At 37.4% G+C, this 19,869-nt stretch overlaps 1 protein-coding gene across 1 annotated transcript in view; it reads left to right on the plus strand.

Moving 5' to 3' along the window:
* The window catches only part of LOC102286647 (solute carrier organic anion transporter family member 1B3), an 81,611-nt gene extending 66,932 nt beyond the window's left edge, over positions 1-14,679 (plus strand). The window contains exons 10-14 of the mRNA XM_005893222.3: positions 3,706-3,871; positions 6,266-6,450; positions 9,567-9,631; positions 13,343-13,460; positions 14,484-14,679. Of these exons, the coding sequence (XP_005893284.2) occupies positions 3,706-3,871; positions 6,266-6,450; positions 9,567-9,631; positions 13,343-13,460; positions 14,484-14,679 (730 nt within the window). The remainder of the gene's footprint in view (positions 1-3,705; positions 3,872-6,265; positions 6,451-9,566; positions 9,632-13,342; positions 13,461-14,483) is intronic.
* Positions 14,680-19,869: the final 5,190 nt, after the last annotated feature.

Consider the following 19,869-nt stretch of genomic DNA (forward strand, 5'->3'; position numbering starts at 1 on the left):
TTTCTTAAAATCCGTTTTTTCCCTCCTTAAAGAAAAGTTATAACTAACAAATCATTGTTAATCAACTGTACTCCAATATAAAATAAAATTCTTTAAAAAAAAATGGACACATAAAAGAAAATCTACATAGTCTGTAATAGTAATAGTTATTACTTATGGGGTGTTTACAGTGAATGATAGGAGCTTTTGTCACTATTTTATAGCTAAGAAGAGCAAAACTTAGAGAGAGTCACAGATTATATGATTCTGACTCAAATCTGAAGGTTTTGACTCCAAATCTCTTAGTCCTAACTACTACAGTCTTGGATGACTCATGAGAGAAACATAAATGACATTTTCCAAAAGTGACTGAAAAATCTTTATCTGCAGTTAATTTTGATGTTTAACAATTATCTTTATAAGAAAACTCTTATATTGTGCTGAGTTCTCCTCTTATGCAAACCTATTATGTTTTCTGGTATTATCTTTATTAGCACTAGAATTGATATTCTATACATATAATAGCATATTAAGCCTAGAAAACTTCTACTTTTCATTATTATCACACATTGTGCAGTATAGCTAGTACTACAGTGAAAAGTGAAAATGTTAGTTGTGTCCAACTCTTTGTGACCCCATAAACTCTAGCCCACCAGGCTCCTCTGTCCATGGAATTTTCCAGGCAAGAATACTGGAGTGGATTGCCATTCCATTCTCCAAGGGCTCTTCCCAACCCAGGGATCAAACCTGGGTCTCCCGACTTGAAGGTAGATTCTTTACCATTTGAGTCACCAGGACTGTGGTCTCTACCCCAAATCAAGGGCAGGCTTCCTGTGCAGCTTTCTTTGTTTGTTTATTGTGGTAAACATCACACAGCGTAAAACACACTATTTTAACCATATTTAGCTGTACAGTTCAGTGCCTACTAAGTACATTCATATTTCTATACAAATCTCACCAAAATCCATCTCCTGAATTTTTAACCTTCCTAAACTGAAACGCTGTCCCCATTAAACACTACTTCCCCATTGCCTTTCCCCATGCTCTCCACCCCAAACCTCTGGCCCCTACTAATGTACTTTCTAATTCTATGAAGATTTATTGTCATCTCCTGAATATAACCAACAATTTTGGTTTAGGAAAGTTCACATCAAGTAACAAGCAAAGATCCCGGGATCATAGTTTAGTAACCATGGTTCTTAGCGCTGCTTATTGTTGGCTTTGGGCTTTTAAACTCTGGATCTTATAAGGTGTCCATTTGAACTTGTTGAATCTTCCCACATTCACTTAACATCATCTTATTCTCAGAGGCTCGCCAACTTAATCTTGAATTATCTCCCCACTCTGTCCTCGTCCTCTTTGTTGTTGAATATTCCTATCAACTATCACTCACTCTGGTTAATCAAAATACAGAGTACCTAGAACATTGAACTTTAGGGGGAAAAGAACCCTGGAGATTAAACAACCCAACCCTCTTATATCCTCTTCCTTTTCTAGTTGAGACCTGGAGAAACTTTGACTTGTTTGAAAACAATCAGTGACTCCAGAATGATGCTACTTCACATATCACAAGTATATAGGTTTTAACCTAAAGCCAGGTCCCTGAAAACAGTACAGTAACAGTGCTGTCTAGTCAAAGAAGGCAGCTAGACTTCTATGTGACTTTTAATTCAGTAAAATTGCACTAAGTGCCTCCTTAAAGATCAAGGTTTACAGGCTATATCAGTGCCCTCATGAAACTCATCCTCTAGTGATGACTATTAACAGAATGTATATATGCAGCATTTATGAAATGCTAGTCACTGGGGTAAATTTTTAAAGTATGACTTAGTGCAGAGGTTCTCAGAATGTGGTCTGAGAACCTATAGACTTTATCAGAGGGCCAACAAATTCTAAACTATTTTTATACTAATACAAGATAGTGTTTTCCTTTTTTAATTTATTTATTTTAATTAGAGGCTAATTACTTTACAGTATTGTATTGGTTTTGCCATACATCAACATGAATCCGCCACGGGTGTTCACGTGTTCCCAATCTTGAACCCCACTCTCACCTCCCTCCCCATACCATCCTTCTGGGTCATCCCAGTGCACCAGCCCCAAGCATCCTGTATCCTGCATCGAACCTGGACTGGCGATTCGTTTCTTATATGATATTATACATGTTTCAATGCCATTCTCCCAAATCATCCCCCACCATCCCTCTCCCACAGAGTCCAAAAGACTGTTCTATACATCTGTGTCTCTTTTGCTGTCTCGCATACAGTGTTTTCCTTTTTCATTTTCTCATGAGTATCTAGTGATATTTTCTTTTTTTTTAATCTTATATTGGAGTATACTTGATTAACAATGTTGTGTTAGTTTCAGGTGTACAGCAAAGTGATTCAGTTATACATATACATGTATTTATTCTTTTCAAAATTCTTTTCCCATTTAGGATATTACAGGGTGATGAACAGAGTTTCCAGCGCTTGTATAGTGATATTTTCTAAGGCTACAAGATATGTGACAATAATATCAGTCTGATGGCTAAGGATGTGTGCACTTGTGCGTTCTCATGTATTAATTTTTTACTGCTATTAATCTCTAGTGTGTGTGTATATATATATATATCACTAAATAGAACCCACTTGAAGAAAAAATCTTTAGGATCCTCAATACTTTTCAAGAGTGAAAACGCTGCTGAAAACAGAAAGTTTGAGAACAGCTAAACTAATACCTTTCCAAAACAAATTTCGATGAGGATTTATGACTTACAAATGGCAAACCTGATTTTAGAAAGTGAAGCCACATTGTTACGAGGTGGCAGACCTAATGGGAGCCCAGGACTGTCTAATTGAAACGTCTGGACTGGGTTATTAATCATTATGCTAAAGTACTCCCCATCTGTTATATGTCTCCAAGCGGGATTAGACATTAGATGCTTTTAGTAAAATTATTGATTACAGAATTTCTGAGTCTACCTTTTTCTTTCTTTGTGAAAATTATTTTCTCATTCAAAGATAATTTATCAAGATTTTTACCAAAAACAAGAATTTTTTTTAATCTGTAGTCAGAAAATTAACTGTGCAAATAGTTTGTTTTATAAATATAGCCATAAGATTATATTTCATAAGCACAACTATGTTTTACAGTAAATTATTATAAAATTTGTTGTAGTTTCTTATGAAGCTTTTCTAGTCTCTCTCAATTGATTATATTGCTCTTGATTTAAAAAAATGATCCTTAAGTATTCTCCTTTGTCCATGTTGAATTATTTTCTTCTGTAGTTAAAGTATAGATTTTAAAATTCAAACTAGTTGAGTAACATTCACAGATTCATGGGACTTTACAGTGAGCTGGGAAGAACCTTAGCCTAATGCCATGACCCTACTGAACAGAATCATTTTCAGAAAAATGAAGTGATTTTTTTAAAGTAATTTTTTAATAGCCTCGTAAAGACCTACCCTCTTTGGTCTCTTCTTTGTGTTTTACTTTTTCTACATAATAAATAGTGTCCGGGTAGTGATAAAAGGTGAGAAAATTAATAAGCACCAAAAATAAACTTTGTCATTTTGGAAAAGCAAAATTTCTCTAATTTAAAGACAACACTTTCCATTATTCCTCCTCTCCTCTTCCTCTCTCATCCTTTCCCTTTCCTTCTCTTTTTCTCCTCCTCATCTTTTTTTCCTCTTTCCCCTTCTTTCTCTCTTCTCTCTCTGATACATGTCTATCATATATTTCCAGAAATACTCCAGTGGCATCGCATGTAAATGTACCACTTTCTTATTGCAACTCAGACTGCAATTGTGACCCAACTCAATGGGAACCACTCTGTGGGAGCAATGGAATAACTTACATGTCACCTTGTTTAGCAGGATGTACATCTTCAAGTGGCAGCAAAAAGTCTATTGTGAGTATTAGTTTTTACTTCTCCTTAATCAAAGTTGCAGATTTAATGTAACTTATTAAACTTTGATAATGATGTGTCAGATATTTTTACAACTAAGGTCCCCAGCAAAGAGATAGAAAAAGATTCCCCTTATTGCTTGTCATTGTGATGGCTGTAATATGTAAACAAAGCCCCACATAAAATCCTGCCTGAGACACAATAGGTTTTTCTTGGCTTGAATTCTCAGGAGAATACTCCCACTTTTTCTTCTTGTGTTTATAAGACTATGGCCTTTTGAAATTTAAGAACACTTAGATCTTTAGAAAGCACTTCATTTGACTAAAGGATATGATTTCCATTCGGTTGGAGGTACTCAACCCTTCAAATGCTAAGCGGAAGTCTTGAGCCAATCCCTTGTCAAGCTAGATGAACAGCCATTTATGTGCTGTCTTGCACACAGATTCTAGAGATCTTATCTCTAAGCTCAATATCCTTCAACTTCCCAAGAAATTGATTAAGACTTCCTCCTCACTTGAAAATCCTATGGGTGGAGGAGCCTGTTAGGCTGCCGTCCAAGGGGTCATGAAGAGTCGGACACGACTGAGCGACTTCACTTTCACTTTTCACTTTCGTGCACTGGAGAAGGAAATGGCAACCCACTCCAGTGTTCTTGCCTGGAGAATCTCAGGGACAGGGGAGCCTGGTGGGCTGCCGTCTATGGGGTCGCACAGAGTCGGATATGACTGAGGCGACTTAGCAGCAGCAGCAACTCACTTGACTGTCCAATTTTTGACTTCTAATTTTGATTTTTTTTTCAAAACTGGCACTTCTCCTATCCAAGGTAACAATATTCTGCTTACCTATTGCTAACATCTCCCATAGGAATGCCATTGCCTTCTTCACTAAAAATATCCCCTTCCATGCAAATTATGAGTTCTTCCCTAGGTAACTTCCAACAGCTGGGCATCATCCACGGTGTTATCCATTCCACTTCCAATCCACTGAATATCTCATTTCCTGGGCCATTTTCCTATCACCAGTGTTAGCAATATCATCCAATATGATCATTGCTCTCTACCACATCCTTTTGTCTTTGCTTTTCAAATTTTTTCCATCGTTTTTCTTGCTCATAGTCATGTTAATTGCATAAATGAATGGTACCAAGGACTTTGAAGAACCTAGGTTCTTTGAAGCTGAAACATAAATTTGCACAAAAATTCCCCAAAGACTATACGTAAAAAAAACCACATCTCATATTTATGGCTATAGTTAGTGCCTCTCACTAAGACTGCCCTTTTAATACATTGTTCCACCATGTCCATGCGTGAAGGGCTGGAAGCGACATGATGTTGGAATCCTAAAGAGAGCTCTGTCTACTATGAAAACATCTTAAAACTAGCAATGATTTTATCATTTGGGGACCACCAGGGAGTGTCTTTTACCAAATTCTTAGTAATATGTCATCCCTTCTTAATCACTCAAAATAATGTTCTTTGTACCTAAGTTTGGTTTTATTGACCAATGGACTTGCTATATAAAGAGCTTCTCCATACTACACTTAGTGAAAAGGTAAAACTCGGTCATCAAATAAGTATGAATTCAAATTCTTCCTCAGTTCCTCCCTCAGTATTTTGTCTTTGGCATTAACGGGTTCAAACTTCCCTTAAACATTGGTTTAGCTTAGACTCAGAAAAGAATTTATTAAAGCCATCTAGCCCCATAAATTGCCTGCTAAAGTAAGTCTCTAAAATCATTTGTTCCTAAATTTTCTCCTGCTGAGCCCTAACCTTTAGGGTATTTTGCTGTGCTGAACCTCTTGGGTAATGGCATTATTTATCCTATAATCTGTCACTATGCAATCGAATGGTGTGTTTGCTGGCCAAAGCATAATTCTAGCATCTCTGCCTGGTTCCTTTTGCCTTGACCTCTGCTATGGTCTGGTGGGTGGACTTAGTCCTGGGTTTGGCCCCTCCCAAACTACCATATTTTCTGGATTCACTAGACAATTCCTACCCGGGGATCGTCCCACATCATAGAAATTGCTAAAGAGAGTAAGTAAGTGTGCTATAGAAAATAAAAGTGAGTAGTAGAGAAATATTCTAAACTTTCATATTAATGAGAAAATTATTTACAGAGTTCTAGACATTACTTTTTTATACTCTTTCCTAATTTTTAATTTAGGGATAACTGAAAAGTATTAACTTTTAATATTTTATTAAAAATATTTTTTTATCTAGAAAGGAATCCAGAAAACTATTATGCCTTTCAATACTTAACATTGTTAGAATATTTTCTTTAAAACTGTAAATATTTTAGCTTAAATGAGTGAGATGTCTTTAAATATAATGGAATATATTCATAGCCCAGTCATATTTTGCAAATATATTCTGTAATATTTCAAAAACTATTTTTTAGGTGTTTCATAACTGTAGTTGTGTGGAAGAAAATGGTTTCCAGAGCAAAAATAACTCAATGAAGTTGGGTGAATGCCCGAAAAGTGATGACTGTAAAAGAAAATTTTATATTTACATAATAGTGCAAATACTTACCCTTTTTTCTGCTGCATTAGGAAGCACCTCAAATATCATGCTGATTTTTAAGTGAGTATGACTTCTTAAAAGGGGTTTGGCTTCCCTGGTGGCTCAGAGGGTAAAGCATCTGCCTGCAGTACAGGAGACCCGGGTTCGATCCCTGGGTTGGGAAGATCCCCTGGAGAAGAAAATGGCAACCCATTCCAGTATTCTTGCCTGGAGAATCCCACGGACAGAAGAGCCTGGTGGGCTACAGTCCACGGGGTCACAAAGAGTCGGAGATGACTGAGCGACTTCACTTATGTATATTAGCTGATAAACATACCTAATAATGTACATATTTTCCCATTATATTTGGAAACCAAATTCAGATTTTGTCATGTTTAAATTTTATGAGTGTATTTTCTTAGAATTAGTGTGCTACTTCACTGCCATAATTATTAATAATTTTGCCTTGGATTCTTCCACTACAAAATCTACAAAATTTGATCTCCACTACAAAATTTCTTCTCTTAATAAGAATTTTAAGACAGAGACTGATTGACAACTGCCTCAATGTGGAAGAATCCTGTTGTGATTCTAAAAGAACTTCTAATTTTAAGATGCTTATCAGAGTGAATCACCTATTTATTTCATTTTTTAAAATTTGGGAACCAGACAGACAAACTAATATAAACAGTCTCTGATATTCCAGTTTTTAATCCTAGCCAAAAGAATGGCTTTTGACCTACCCTCATAGAGAAAAGAAATACCCTCATAGAGAAAAGAAACATATATGAGCAGAATTTATTCCTTTCTTCATTGATTAGGCAAATACTTAAACCACATTTGGTGAGGAATAATCCATTGTGAATAAAATACATAAAGTACCTGTTCCCATACAGATTGATGTAGGACTCACACTGCAGTGAACAATATTTTACATGATAATGATGTGTTTATGCATGAGATCATGCATGTAAGTATGAGCATGGGGGTCTGTGAGTGTGTGTGCATGTGAATGTAGGAGTGTCTGTGATCATTGCTGTATATGTGTGTATGTGTGTGTGTGTCACTATAACACATAAATCTATCATTTCCTCAGGGCTGTCTAAGATTTCAAGCCCCCTTGCTGGAAGATACTATCTCAATCTCCAAGTCCCCTCAATTCTCCTGCCCACCATCCCACTCCTTGAGTAAAAATACAAGTTGATAACAAATATCTCAATTTTGCCTCTACTGCATCTGGCATGCATGCCAAAAGCACCCTTTAAAAAATCAACAGCAATGAAAAGTAACATTTCAGGCACTTGTTACAGAGAGTTCAACCAAGAACAAACTGAATTCTCTCTCTTTCCAAAAGCCCTTTTTAAAAATTCTGATATTCAAGAGAGATAGCTAAATGCACTAGTTAACTGTCACTGCTGGTTCTCTCATGACTACGTCCTCAGCAAAGAAACCACCTCCTTAAATAACATGACATCCTCTGCATGCTAGCATGGCTTCACTGCCCTCAAATATATTGTTGTGAGTCCTCAGTTCAGCTAGTTGGAAGTGTCCCTGTCATTTGAAAAAACAGACAAAAACCCCTTTCAATTCATTTTCTCTTTTAATAAATAACTCTGCTGTGTTTAATTTTTATTATGCTATGCTTAATTTAATTTTTATATTGTTTATTTTTATAAGCTTTCTTGGATATTTTTGAGAATCTCACTCAACAGTAGCACTCCTAAAAGACTTAACAGACAATTTTGTGTAAAGAAAATGGAGGATTGGAGGGCTAGCTCGCTATATTGGATCCTCATAACAGACAAGATAAATCTACTAAGAAAATAAGGAACCTAGGGCTGCTGCTGCTACTGCTGCTGCTAGGTTGCTTTAGTCGTGTCCAATTCTGTGCGACCCCATAGACGGCAGCCCACCAGGCTCCCCCGTCCCTGGGATTCTCCAGGCAAGAACACTGGAGTGGGTTGCCATTTCCTTCTCCAATGCATGAAAGTGGAAAGTGAAAGTGAAGTCGCTCAGTCATATCCGACTCTTAGCGACCCCAGGGACTGCAGCCTTCCAGGCTCCTCTGTCCATGGGATTTTCCAGGCAAGAGTACTGGAGTGGGTTGCCATTGCCTTCTCCGAAACTAGGGCTAAGAGAGGCTAAATGACTTCCCAAAGGCATCTAGTTAGACTTCACTGGTGGCTCAGTGGTAAAGAACCTACCTGGCAATGCAGGAGATATGGGTTCAATCCCTGGGTCTGGAAAATCCCCTGGTGAAGGAAATGGTAATCCACTCCAGTATTCTTGCCTGGGAAATCTCATGTCAGAGAAGTCTGGTGGGCTACAGTCAATGGAGTTGCAAAGTGTCAGACATGACTTATTGACTAAACAATAACAAAGGTATCTATTTACTATGAAACATGATTTATCTCTTTATTATCAAGAACAAAGACTAGCATACAGTCTCGTAGGAGGCACTTGGCAAAGGTTTGTTGAATGACAAAGTTTATCTCTGAATAAATACAGTCATTCAAACCAAGAAAAAATAAGCCTTTGTATCAGTTAAATCAATATTTTGGTAAAAACAGAATTTTTGAGCCTTAATCCCTCACCGTATCAGAGATGGTCATGTCATTAGCTAACTGAACATAGAAAAATGGAATTGTGGAAAGAACTTTCTAAATGCAAGACTGAGTTAATTTTTAAGAAAGGATTAACATGTACTTACTACCTTTAAAATGACATTTAAATACACTAGACACTAGAATATAGATAACTTTTTGATCTTCCTGGTTATATTTTGTTGACATGAAACATATTAGTTAACTTTTCTGTTAACAGCAATGATAGAAAGAAGGTACAAAAAAGAGTTCTACTCAGTCTAAAACCTGCATAAACATATTTGCCTTCTCATATGGCCTATGTAAACTAAATAGATTACATGAAATTATTGTCTTCATAGATATCATAATTCTATTTCAACCACTATCTCAGGATTTCCTAAAGATAAAACATGAAAATGTTTGTAAAACTGTCTTGAACTTGTAACACAGTGAATAAGTAAAGGAATAATAACTATTAATGTCATTCAGACATTTGCCTTCGCTTGAGGGTTTTTATTCAATCATAAAGAATAACACTGAAAAATGCTTTAATATTAACTCAGTTGGTATTTTAGGAATGTTTAATGTTTCTTTGCCTTTATCTTATTTCAGAAATGTTGAACCTGAACTGAAATCACTTGCCATGGGTTTCCATTCACTAACTATTCGAACGCTAGGTATGATAAATATGTAGATGATAAATTCCAGATATAATTTTTCATGTCAAAGACTAAAATGTAATTGATTTCTAATTGTAAGAAAGTTTTTTAAAGGTATAAGTAAAAATTATTTGTATCTTTGTGGTAAATGAAAAATAATGAGATAAAGGAAAACTAAATGACCTAAAAGAAAATCTGATTGTCAATTCTATGTAAAATCAATCTGTAAGAATAAGGCATCATTGCACTCGTATTATATCCTTTCTAAAACAAGAATCAGTGGTCTCCAAAGATTTTTAACTTAAGATGTAGGGATATTTCTTCCCATATGCAGAGTGGAGGGCTGTCCTTATACATTGAGGGGCTTAATGCTCAAAACAGCTCCAAAGGCCCACAGATCGTGCCAAACAACAAATGCAGACTTTCACGGTCCCACTGACTAGTTCTGTAAAGCAGAAGGAAAAGGGAATGGATGTTAACTGAACTCAGGTTTGGCTGCTGCCTGCTCAAAAGTCAATACTCCAGTCAAAATTCCAGAGGCAAGTGTTGATAGAAAGGAAAGTTGCTTTAATCAAAAAAGCCAGCAATCTGGGGAGAAGGCAGACTCATGTCCCAAAACCAACTCTAAGATTCTGCTTTTCCCTTTGGGAGCAGTTACGATATCTGCAAAACAACTCCAGGGTGTACATCAGACACTGAAAGATTCTGCGATTTTATTAAATCGGGAAAATAAATTGTTGGCATATATTTTTCTTAAAGAGATGGGAATATCAGACCACCTTTCCTGCCTCTTGAGAAACCTGTATGCAGGTCAGGAAGCAACAGTTAGAACTGGACATGGAACAACAGACTGGTTCCAAATAGTGAAAGGAGTACATCAAGGCTGTATATTGTCATCCTGCTTATTTGACTTCTATGCAGAGTACATCATGAGAAACACTGGGCTGGATGAAACACAAGCTGGAATCAAGATTGCCAGGAGAAATATCAATAACCTCAGATATGCTGATGACACCACCCTTATGGCAGAAAGCGAAGAACTAAAGAGCCTCTTGATGAAAAGCAAAGAGGAGAGTGAAAAAGTTGGCTTAAAACTCAGCATTCAGAAAACAAAGATTATGGCATCTGGTCCCATCACTTCATGGCAAATAGATGGGAAAACAGTGGAAACAGTGTCAGACTTTATTTTCTGGGGCTCCAAAATTACTGCAGATGGTGACTGCAGCCATGAAATTAAAAGATGCTTACTCCTTGGAAGAAAAGTTATGACCAACCTAGACAGCATGTTTAAAAGCAGAGACATTACTTTGCAAACAAAGTTCCATCAGCCAAGGCTATGGTTTTTCCAGTAGTCATGTATGGATGTGAAAGTTGGACTATAAAGAAAGCTGAAGAATTGATGCTTTTGAACTGTGATGTTGGAGAAGCCTCTTGAGAGTCCCTTGGACAGCAAGGAGATCCAACCAGTCCATCCTAAAGGAAATCAGTCCTGAATATTCATTGGAAGGACTGATGTTGAAGCTGAAATTCCAATACTTTGGCCACCTGATGTGAAGAATTGACTCATTGGAAAAGACCCTGATGCTAGGAAAGATTGAAGGCAGGAGGAGAAGGGGACGACAGAGGATGAGATGATTAGATGGAATCACTGACTCAATGGACATGAGTTTGAGTAAACTCTAGGAGCTGGTGATGGACAGGCAGGCCTGGCATGCTACAGTCCATAGGATCACAAAGAGTCGGACATGACTGAGCGACTGAACTGAATTGATTTTTAATTTTACAAAGGGTGGCTTTGATTTGTGAAACCTGAGAATTCCTAATCCTGGTTTCTCAGTACCAATTTTCATCAGGTATATTTGTCTCGGACACCAGTTCCTTGACATTCTGAGGTTTCTCATTCGAAGTCTCAAATTGAGACTGACTATAAGTAAATGTGCTTCCCTTGTGGCTCAGCTGGTAAAGAATCTGCCTGCAATGTGGGAGACCTGGGTTCAATCCCTGGGTTGGGAAGATCTCCTGGAGAAGGGAGAGGCTCCCCACTCCAGTATTCTGGCCTGGAAAATTCCATGGAATCTATAGTCCAAGGGGTCGCAGAGAGTCATATACGACTTAGTGACATTGACTTCACTTCACAAAAGTGTAAACTATGAATCACTATCATTTTTATCTAATAATATAGAAGTTGAAAATCAGCATATCTCTAAAATTTTGGTCACATTACCAATGCATAGAACTAGGGTAAATCTCAGAGTTTATTAAGATAGCAGTAAGAGTAGATGGACTTCACAAGTGGCTCAGTGGTAAAGAATCTGCCTGCCAAGCAGGAGACATGGATTCAGTCTCTGGGTTGGGAAGATCCCCTGGAGAAGGAAATGGCAACCCACTCCAGTATTCTTGCCTGGGAAATCCCTGGGCAGAGGAGCCTGGCAGGCTACAGTCCATGGGGTTGCAAAAGGTCAGACATGACTTAGTGACTAAACAATAACAAGAGCAGATGGGCACTTTGCTGTAAGACAACAAGCGTGCTCCTGTAAAGCCTCAAAAACTGCAAGACCATACACTACAAGTAAAAACTAGGTTAGGTAACAGACCACTGAAGACCTTGACATCATTATGATCAGGACATTAACAGAAACAAAATTTAGCACCAGAGTCTGTAATTTGGACAGCCCAGGCTGTTTCAAGAGGTATTAAAAATGAACACAATCAATAGAGGGAAAAATGCATGATTGTGGGCTCTAATGACTCCAAGATGATGGGAGTGGAGCCCTAAGGCAAGAAATAAGCACAACCAGGAGCCTTGTTGTTGTTTGCTATTTAGTTGCTAAGTCATATCCAACTCTTTTGTGACCCCATTGGACTGTAGCTTGCCAGGCACCTCTGTCCATGGGATTTCCCTGGCAAGAATACTGGAGTGGGTTGCCATGTCCTCCTCCAGGAGATCTTCTAGACCCAGGGATTGAAACTGCATCTCCTGCATTGGCAGGTGCATTCTTTACCACTGATCCACCAGTAAAACCTGGCATTCACCTTAAATTTTGCTTAAAAATCGAGTTGAAAAATCTTCTGTCTTTGCAGCTTCTGTCTTTGCATTTGAGCAAAGAGCTTTTTACTTTCCCTGTGAAGTTATATCTCTACTCCTTCTATTTCAGCTGTCCTTGCCTAAGAAAAAAATTACATATGACCAACATAACTTCTGTGTTTTACTGACAGTTTTCTGCTTTTTACCAACCAGGCTTAAGTTAATTAGTATTACAAGAAGAACAATGTAAAGACATGTAATCTCATTTTTTCCCTATGTGTGTTGGCATGGTAAAGGTAGATAAAAGATGCCTTTGCTATTGTATGTGATTTGAGCTTTGGAGATTCCTAATAATTTTGAATCTTTTTTAAAAAAATAACTATGCTTTTTTGTAAGGCTTTATTGAATTTGTTACAATATCTCTCCTACTTTATGTTTTAGTTTTTGACCACAATGCATATGAAATCTTAGCTCCCTGATTAGGGATCAAACCCTCACACCTTGCATTGCAAGGGGAAGTCCTAACCACTGGAGCAGCAGGAAAGTCCCAGTAATCTTGATTCTTAAGTAGAGTTAGACCAAATCAATGGATGAGTCCTCCAAAATTTTCAACTTCTACATAATCCAAAATGTATCAATGTGGAATGTCACTGTTTCCTTTGAAACATTCTCCTCCATTGACATCTTCTCATCTGATGTTACAGGAGGAATTCCAGCTCCTATATATTTTGGAGCTCTGATTGATAGAGCTTGTATGAAGTGGTCCATCAACAACTATGGGAAGCAAGGCTCTTGCAGGTTATATAATTCCTTGTTATATGGGTAAGTTGTCATAAACATACTTCATTTATTTTTTTCCTTTGACTCTGTTAATTCCTAAAGAATGAGATATCATTTTCAGTGTAGTAACAGTATTAATAATTATAGCCACCATTTAATAAAGTTTATAAATAGCTCAAAGTTATAGAATTGATTCCATTCACCTTCAGTTAAACCCAATAACTGTTCAAAGTATCTTTTGCATAAAAGTTTGTCAACATTTAGTTAACAACATTATGAGACTAACCTACAAGGTCAGTGGTCATCAATTTTTCTTGCTCATTATAATCACCTGAGGAGCTTTTAAAAGTACTAATTTTTTTTTCTTTTTTTGGCTGTACCACACAGCTTGCTAGGATCTTAGCTCCCCAAACAGGGATTGAACCCACACCCTCAGCAGTGAAAGTACAGAATCCCAACCACTGGACCACCAGGGAATCCCCTAAAAATGCTAATATATGTGTCCTATCTTCAGCAATTTTGATTTAATTGGTCTGGGGGGTATGGCCCGGGGAATGAGGGTTTTAAAATCTCCTCAGGTGATTCTAATATTCAACCAGTTGAAAATCACAGGAATAGATCGTGCACGCTAGGTAATTTTATGTAGTTGTTGTAAAAAAATTTTCAGTAGACTACAAGGATCTTGTGGGCCATAAGCCCATAAGGTAAACATAGGCTCCTGGTTCAATCTAAATGGATTCGATTATCTCACAGTCACTTCATTTCCTTTATAATCTGTTCTCATTACACATGAACTAATCAGTCTTTGAGAAAGTTAAACATTCCAAACACACCTTACTTTATGGATAGCACTTGGGCAGATCTTGAACCAATCTTGGCTTCTGTGGTTAACATTCCTTTAAAAATAATCACAGGCTGCTTCTGCTCCTATCAAAAGAATCACTGGAATCGCTACTTCAGTATTTGTACATAAGATTTCAAGCATCATTTTTTAAGGTCTTCTGCATACTGGAGAGCAGCAATGTAAAGTGTTTTATACATGGATTCTTTTTTCTCTTTTCACAGACATACTTTCTTTGGCTTGACTACAGGCTTAAAATTCCCAGCCCTTGTTTTATTCGTTGTATTGATTTTTGCTATGAAGAAAAAATACCAAGGGAAAGATATTAAGGCATCAGAAAATGAAACAAAAGCCGTGAATGAAGCAAATTCAGGACCATTAATTAATGATGCCAAAGTGGACCATGAAACACATATTTAGAGAAGAAAAAATTCTTTTTCTGCTGCTGTGTTTTCAACTAACATTGTATTAATTGAGTAGGATGTTATTTTTGAGTAGTTCCTGGTCTTTTCACTGACAATTTCCACATTCTATACTAATGATGGAGCCAAAACCAAAGGGAAAAAAAATGGGAGTACTCATTGTTAACATATGACTATGTGTTTGTGGTTAAGATTAGAATGCATGATCCATACAAATTTAAGGTGAAAGTTATAATTAATATGTAACAGAAAAAAAATATTTGTTCAGATGATTGTAGTACAATAAAACCAGTGACTAGAAAATAGGTATAGGTGAAAAAGGAAGACAGAAATTAATAGGCTAAATATGGAGAAAAGCCTGATACCTTACAAATAAACCAGTTTGGACCATGTTATTCAAACCTAAAGTCTATTATAACGGAGGGCTTATGCTATCATGACATCTGTCATTTGTGAATTAAGTTATATACTTCTCAGACCTTATTATTTTATAATTTGAAATTGTGTTTGACTATCACACAACCCTTGATGCATATTCTTCCAACCTCTTATTAAAATACTACTGAAGAAATAGAGCTAATCGAAAATTTGCAAGTTGCCATTGTCAGCATATTACAGGCTGCATTAAGTTTTCTTCAGGTCCATGGAAGTGGATTAAGAAACACTGACATTAACTTGAGAAAGCAAAGCCCGTTTAAAGGTGTGTCTTCACTTTGTCTGCTCTCTATAAGAAATGGAGTCTGCACTGAATCATTTATCAATTGTCTCAAAACTGCCTGGCTTTGTGTGTTTGTGTTTAGTGCATAAAGAGACATCTTTGACACCTCCACAAGTTGGACAAGAAGTGGAGTGTATGAGAACAAATATCTGAACATTGCATTTGCTAGTGATGACAGCTTTTTATAACAAAAGCTAAAAACTGTAGTTTTATTCTCAGGCTAAAAGATAAAAAGTTAGAGGTCATTAAAATCACCTGTGAAACATGTTTTTAAAGAAATCACAATCATACACCCACCCAAGATTCTGGTTCTAAACATTTGTGGTACAAGCCTGGATCTCCCCTTTAAAAAAGTCCCCATAGGGCTCCCCTGGTGGCTCAGTGGTAAAGAATCTGCCTGCTAATGCAGGAGACACAGGTTCTACCCCGATCCAGGAAGATCTCACGTGCAGTGGAGCAACAAAGCCCCCGAGCCACAACTAGCTGAGCCTGTGCTCTAGAGCCCGGGAGCTGCGACTACTGAGCCCACGTGCCACAGCTACTGACGCCCGTGCACCCTAGAACCCACGCTCCATAACAAGAGAAGCCACTGCGATGAGAAACCTGCACACCGCACCTAGAGAACAGCCCCCAGACTCCACAGCCAGAGAAAAGCCTATGCAGCGATGGAGACCCAGCACAACCAAAAATAAATAAACAAAATTATTTTTAAAAATTTACATAGAACTCTTGATAAAGAGACACAAAAAACCAATCCATATGATAGGAGACAATATCCCTGAGTATACCAAAGACACACCCCACAAATGCTTGCTGGAATCTGAGAATTACATTGGAAGTTATAGATATTAACCTGTTGTCAAACTGTAGACCTAAGAAGGATTCATTAATCAAAAAAGCAGAAATTTGGAAAAATCACCCACAGGCAACGTTACTATATGACAGGTCTAATGGGATCTTGTCTCATTAAAAAATAAAGAGAGAAAATTACAGAGCTGTTTTTTAAAACATTGCATGAAAATAAAGGCAGTATCTTCAATATTTAGTTCTTCAACAATTATTGAATGTCAAGAAACTGATAGGTAAAATGAAATATAACTGTAAAATAAACAAAGAAGGACCCTACTTCATGGAGGTTACCCTTTAAAGGGGAAGAAGAACATTAACAAGATTAAATTATACAATTTTATAAAATTATATAAATTAAAAGATAATTTTATATTTATATGTGACATGTACAGTGAAGGAAAGGAACAGATTATTTGGTCTACTTCAGAATCCAAGAATCCAGAATAAATATTAATCTTTAATTCAATTGCATTTATAAAACATAAATATAGATTCTAGGGGAAAAAACCAACAGAGATAAGAATATGATAATAAAAGTCTTTGAGGAACCAAAATAATGCAAGACTCTAGTTAAACCATACATTGGATAAAATTGAAAGAAGTCAATGGCCCAAAACCTAAATCCATGATGAAGAAGATACATTTGGAAAAAAACAAATAATCCCACTTGTAACAATATGGATGGACCTAGAGATTATCATACTGAGTGGAGTGAATCAGACAGAGAAAGACAAATATCGTATGATACCACTTATATGTGGAATCTTAAAAAAAAAAAAAAGTACAAATGAGCCTTTTTATAAGACAGAAATAGAGTCATAGACATAGAAAACAAACTTATGGTTACCAAGGGGGAAAGGGGGATGGGAGGGTGAGGGATGAACTGGAAGACTGGGATTGACAAATACACACCTACTTTATATAAAATAGGTAACTAATAAGAACCTATTGTATAGTACAGGGAACTCTTCTCAATATTTGTAATGACCTATAAATGGCAACCCACTCCAGTACTCTCACCTGGAAAGTCCCATGGACGGAGGAGCGTGGTAGGCTACAGTCCATGGGGTCGCAAAGGGTCGGACATGACTGAACGACTTCACTTCATGTGGGAATAGAATCTAAAGAAGAGTAGATATTTTAAAAATCAGTGAAAATGTAGAATAAAAAGATAAAGAAGCAATTTGTGAAATAAAGGTAAGTTATTTAGAGGACAAACAAAGCACCAACCTAAGGAATCTATTTTTGAGGAAGAAATGGAGTTGGAAAAGAAATATTAATCAGAAATTTAGTGGTAGAATGACTTCCTGCTCTGAAGAAAGACTTGAGTATCCAGACTGAGGTCTCCTTATTTACACTGTGTCTTCACACTCTCTTTAACCTTCACGAAATGGGGTCTTTGGTTATGATGTTTTTTCCTGAAATGCTCTTTTTTCCATGTAACTGCTTCTCAGCCTTCAAATCTAAGTTCAGTCACTATTCCTTCAATGTCTCTGACTTCCTCATTTGTTAAAAAAAAAAAAACAAAAAACTTCCAATATATTTGTAGCAGTATAGCATTTATCAAAATGGTAATTTTATACTTATTATGGTTATTTGATAACTGTCTGTGTACCCCACTAGTCACAAGCTCTAGGAGGGTAGAAACTGAACTCATTTTACCTGCTTATTTTATTCCTTCTATCTAGTTGAAAGTGAAAGTCGCTCAGTTCAGTTCAGTTCAATTCAGTCACTCAGTCTTGTCCAACTCTTTGCAACCCCATGAACTGCAGCACGCCAGGCCCCACTGTCCATCACCAACTCCTGGAGTTCACTCAAACTCACGTCCATCAAGTCGGTGATGCCATCCAGCCATCTCATCCTCTGTCGTCCCCTTCTCCTCCTGCCCCCAATCCCTCCCAGCATCAGAATCTTTTCCAATGAGTCAACTCTTCGCATGGGGTGGCCAAAGTACTGGAGTTTCAGCTTTAGCATCAGTCCTTCCAATGAACACCTAGGACTGATCTCCTTTAGAATGGACTGGTTGGATCTCCTTGCAGTCCAAGGGACTCTCAAGAGTCTTCTCCAACACCACAGTTCAAAAGCATCAATTCTTCTGCACTCAGCTTTCTTCACAGTCCAACTCTCACATCCATACATGACTACTGGAAAAACCATAGCCTTGACTAGATGGACCTTTGTTGGCAAAGTAATGTTTCTGCTCAGTCATGTCCAATTCTTTGTGACCCCACACAAGAGTGGGTTGCCATTTCCTTCTGCAAGGGATCTTCACCACCCAGGGATCGAACCCAGGTCTCTTTACCATCTGAGCCACTAGGGAAGCCCCCAATATCTAGTCAGTGTCTGACAAATAGGTGCTTTATCAATTATTCTTGAAAGAATGAATGAGTGAATGAACTCCAGAAGTGCCAGTCACATGAAATATGAATGTTATAAAAAGAACTAAAAACAGCATGCAAAAATAGCTGCATTAAGTCATTGGATAAATAATGATGGTTTCTGATATTTTGAAGATTTTCTTTAATATTTTCAAATGAAAAGGTAAATTTTTTAATGTGAAAAAAGTATTTTTTGACTGCCATCTGATGCTAAGCACAAGAGAGTTAAAACATTTATGAAACAGAATCTTGGCCCTTTGGAAACCCACAAATGAGGTGAAGAATAGGCACACAAATGTATGATAATATATTCTCTTGTGGTCAAGTGGCTAAGACTTCAACTTCCAAACTAGAGAGTGGGAGGTGTGAGTTCAATCCCTGATTGGGGAGCTAAGATCCCACATGACTTCTGGCTAAAAAACCAAAACACAAAGCAGAAGCAGTATTCTAGCAAATTTATTAAAGACTTAAAAATACAAATGTATGATAATATACAATGTAATAAATATTAGAATAAAAATGTTCATGTATCTCATTCATAGGGACCATGCTAGTCTTGTCTCAATTTTAATATTCATCTTTGTGGAGACTGTACCCCCTGAAAAAAGTATTAAGAATGAATCACAACCAATTTGGCAGTGGTCATTGTCACTTTTCTCTTGTGCACCTTCATTAAGGTGCCCTTGTGCACTGTGCTAAGTTGCTTCAGTCGTGTCTGACTCTTTGCAACCCTGTGGACTGTAGACCACCAGGCTCCCCTGTATATGGGATTCTCTAGGCAAGAATACTGGAATGGATTGCCATACTCTCCTCCAGGGGATCTTCCCGACCCAAGGGTCGAACCCATGTCTCTTCATTGGCAGGCAGGTTCCTTACCATTAGCACCACCTGGGAAACCCTATATAGGCTTGCTCACCACATGGAAACCAGGAACCAACGTGATGAGATGATTAGATAAGCAGTGTGGTTTCAGCAACATCAACTCTAAACCTGTAGTTTATAAGACTACAAGGTTTTGTAAAGGGAATGTCCTCGGAAGTAGATGAAAAGTGGTGTCAACTACACATTGGCACTTGCCATCTATCTCTACAAGGATTAAATCATATGCTGCTGCAGCTGCTGACTTTCAACACCCTCTAAGAGGAGTTCACGGTGGAGGGCAGAAATGAGGTACTCTGTGCTCTGGGAAAAATGGCAGAATAGAGCTTCAGATAGTCAGATATTTTCAGGAGCCAGTTCTTGT

Source organism: Bos mutus, chromosome 5 (genome assembly GCF_027580195.1).
Source record: "Bos mutus isolate GX-2022 chromosome 5, NWIPB_WYAK_1.1, whole genome shotgun sequence".
Classification (NCBI taxonomy): domain Eukaryota; kingdom Metazoa; phylum Chordata; class Mammalia; order Artiodactyla; family Bovidae; genus Bos; species Bos mutus.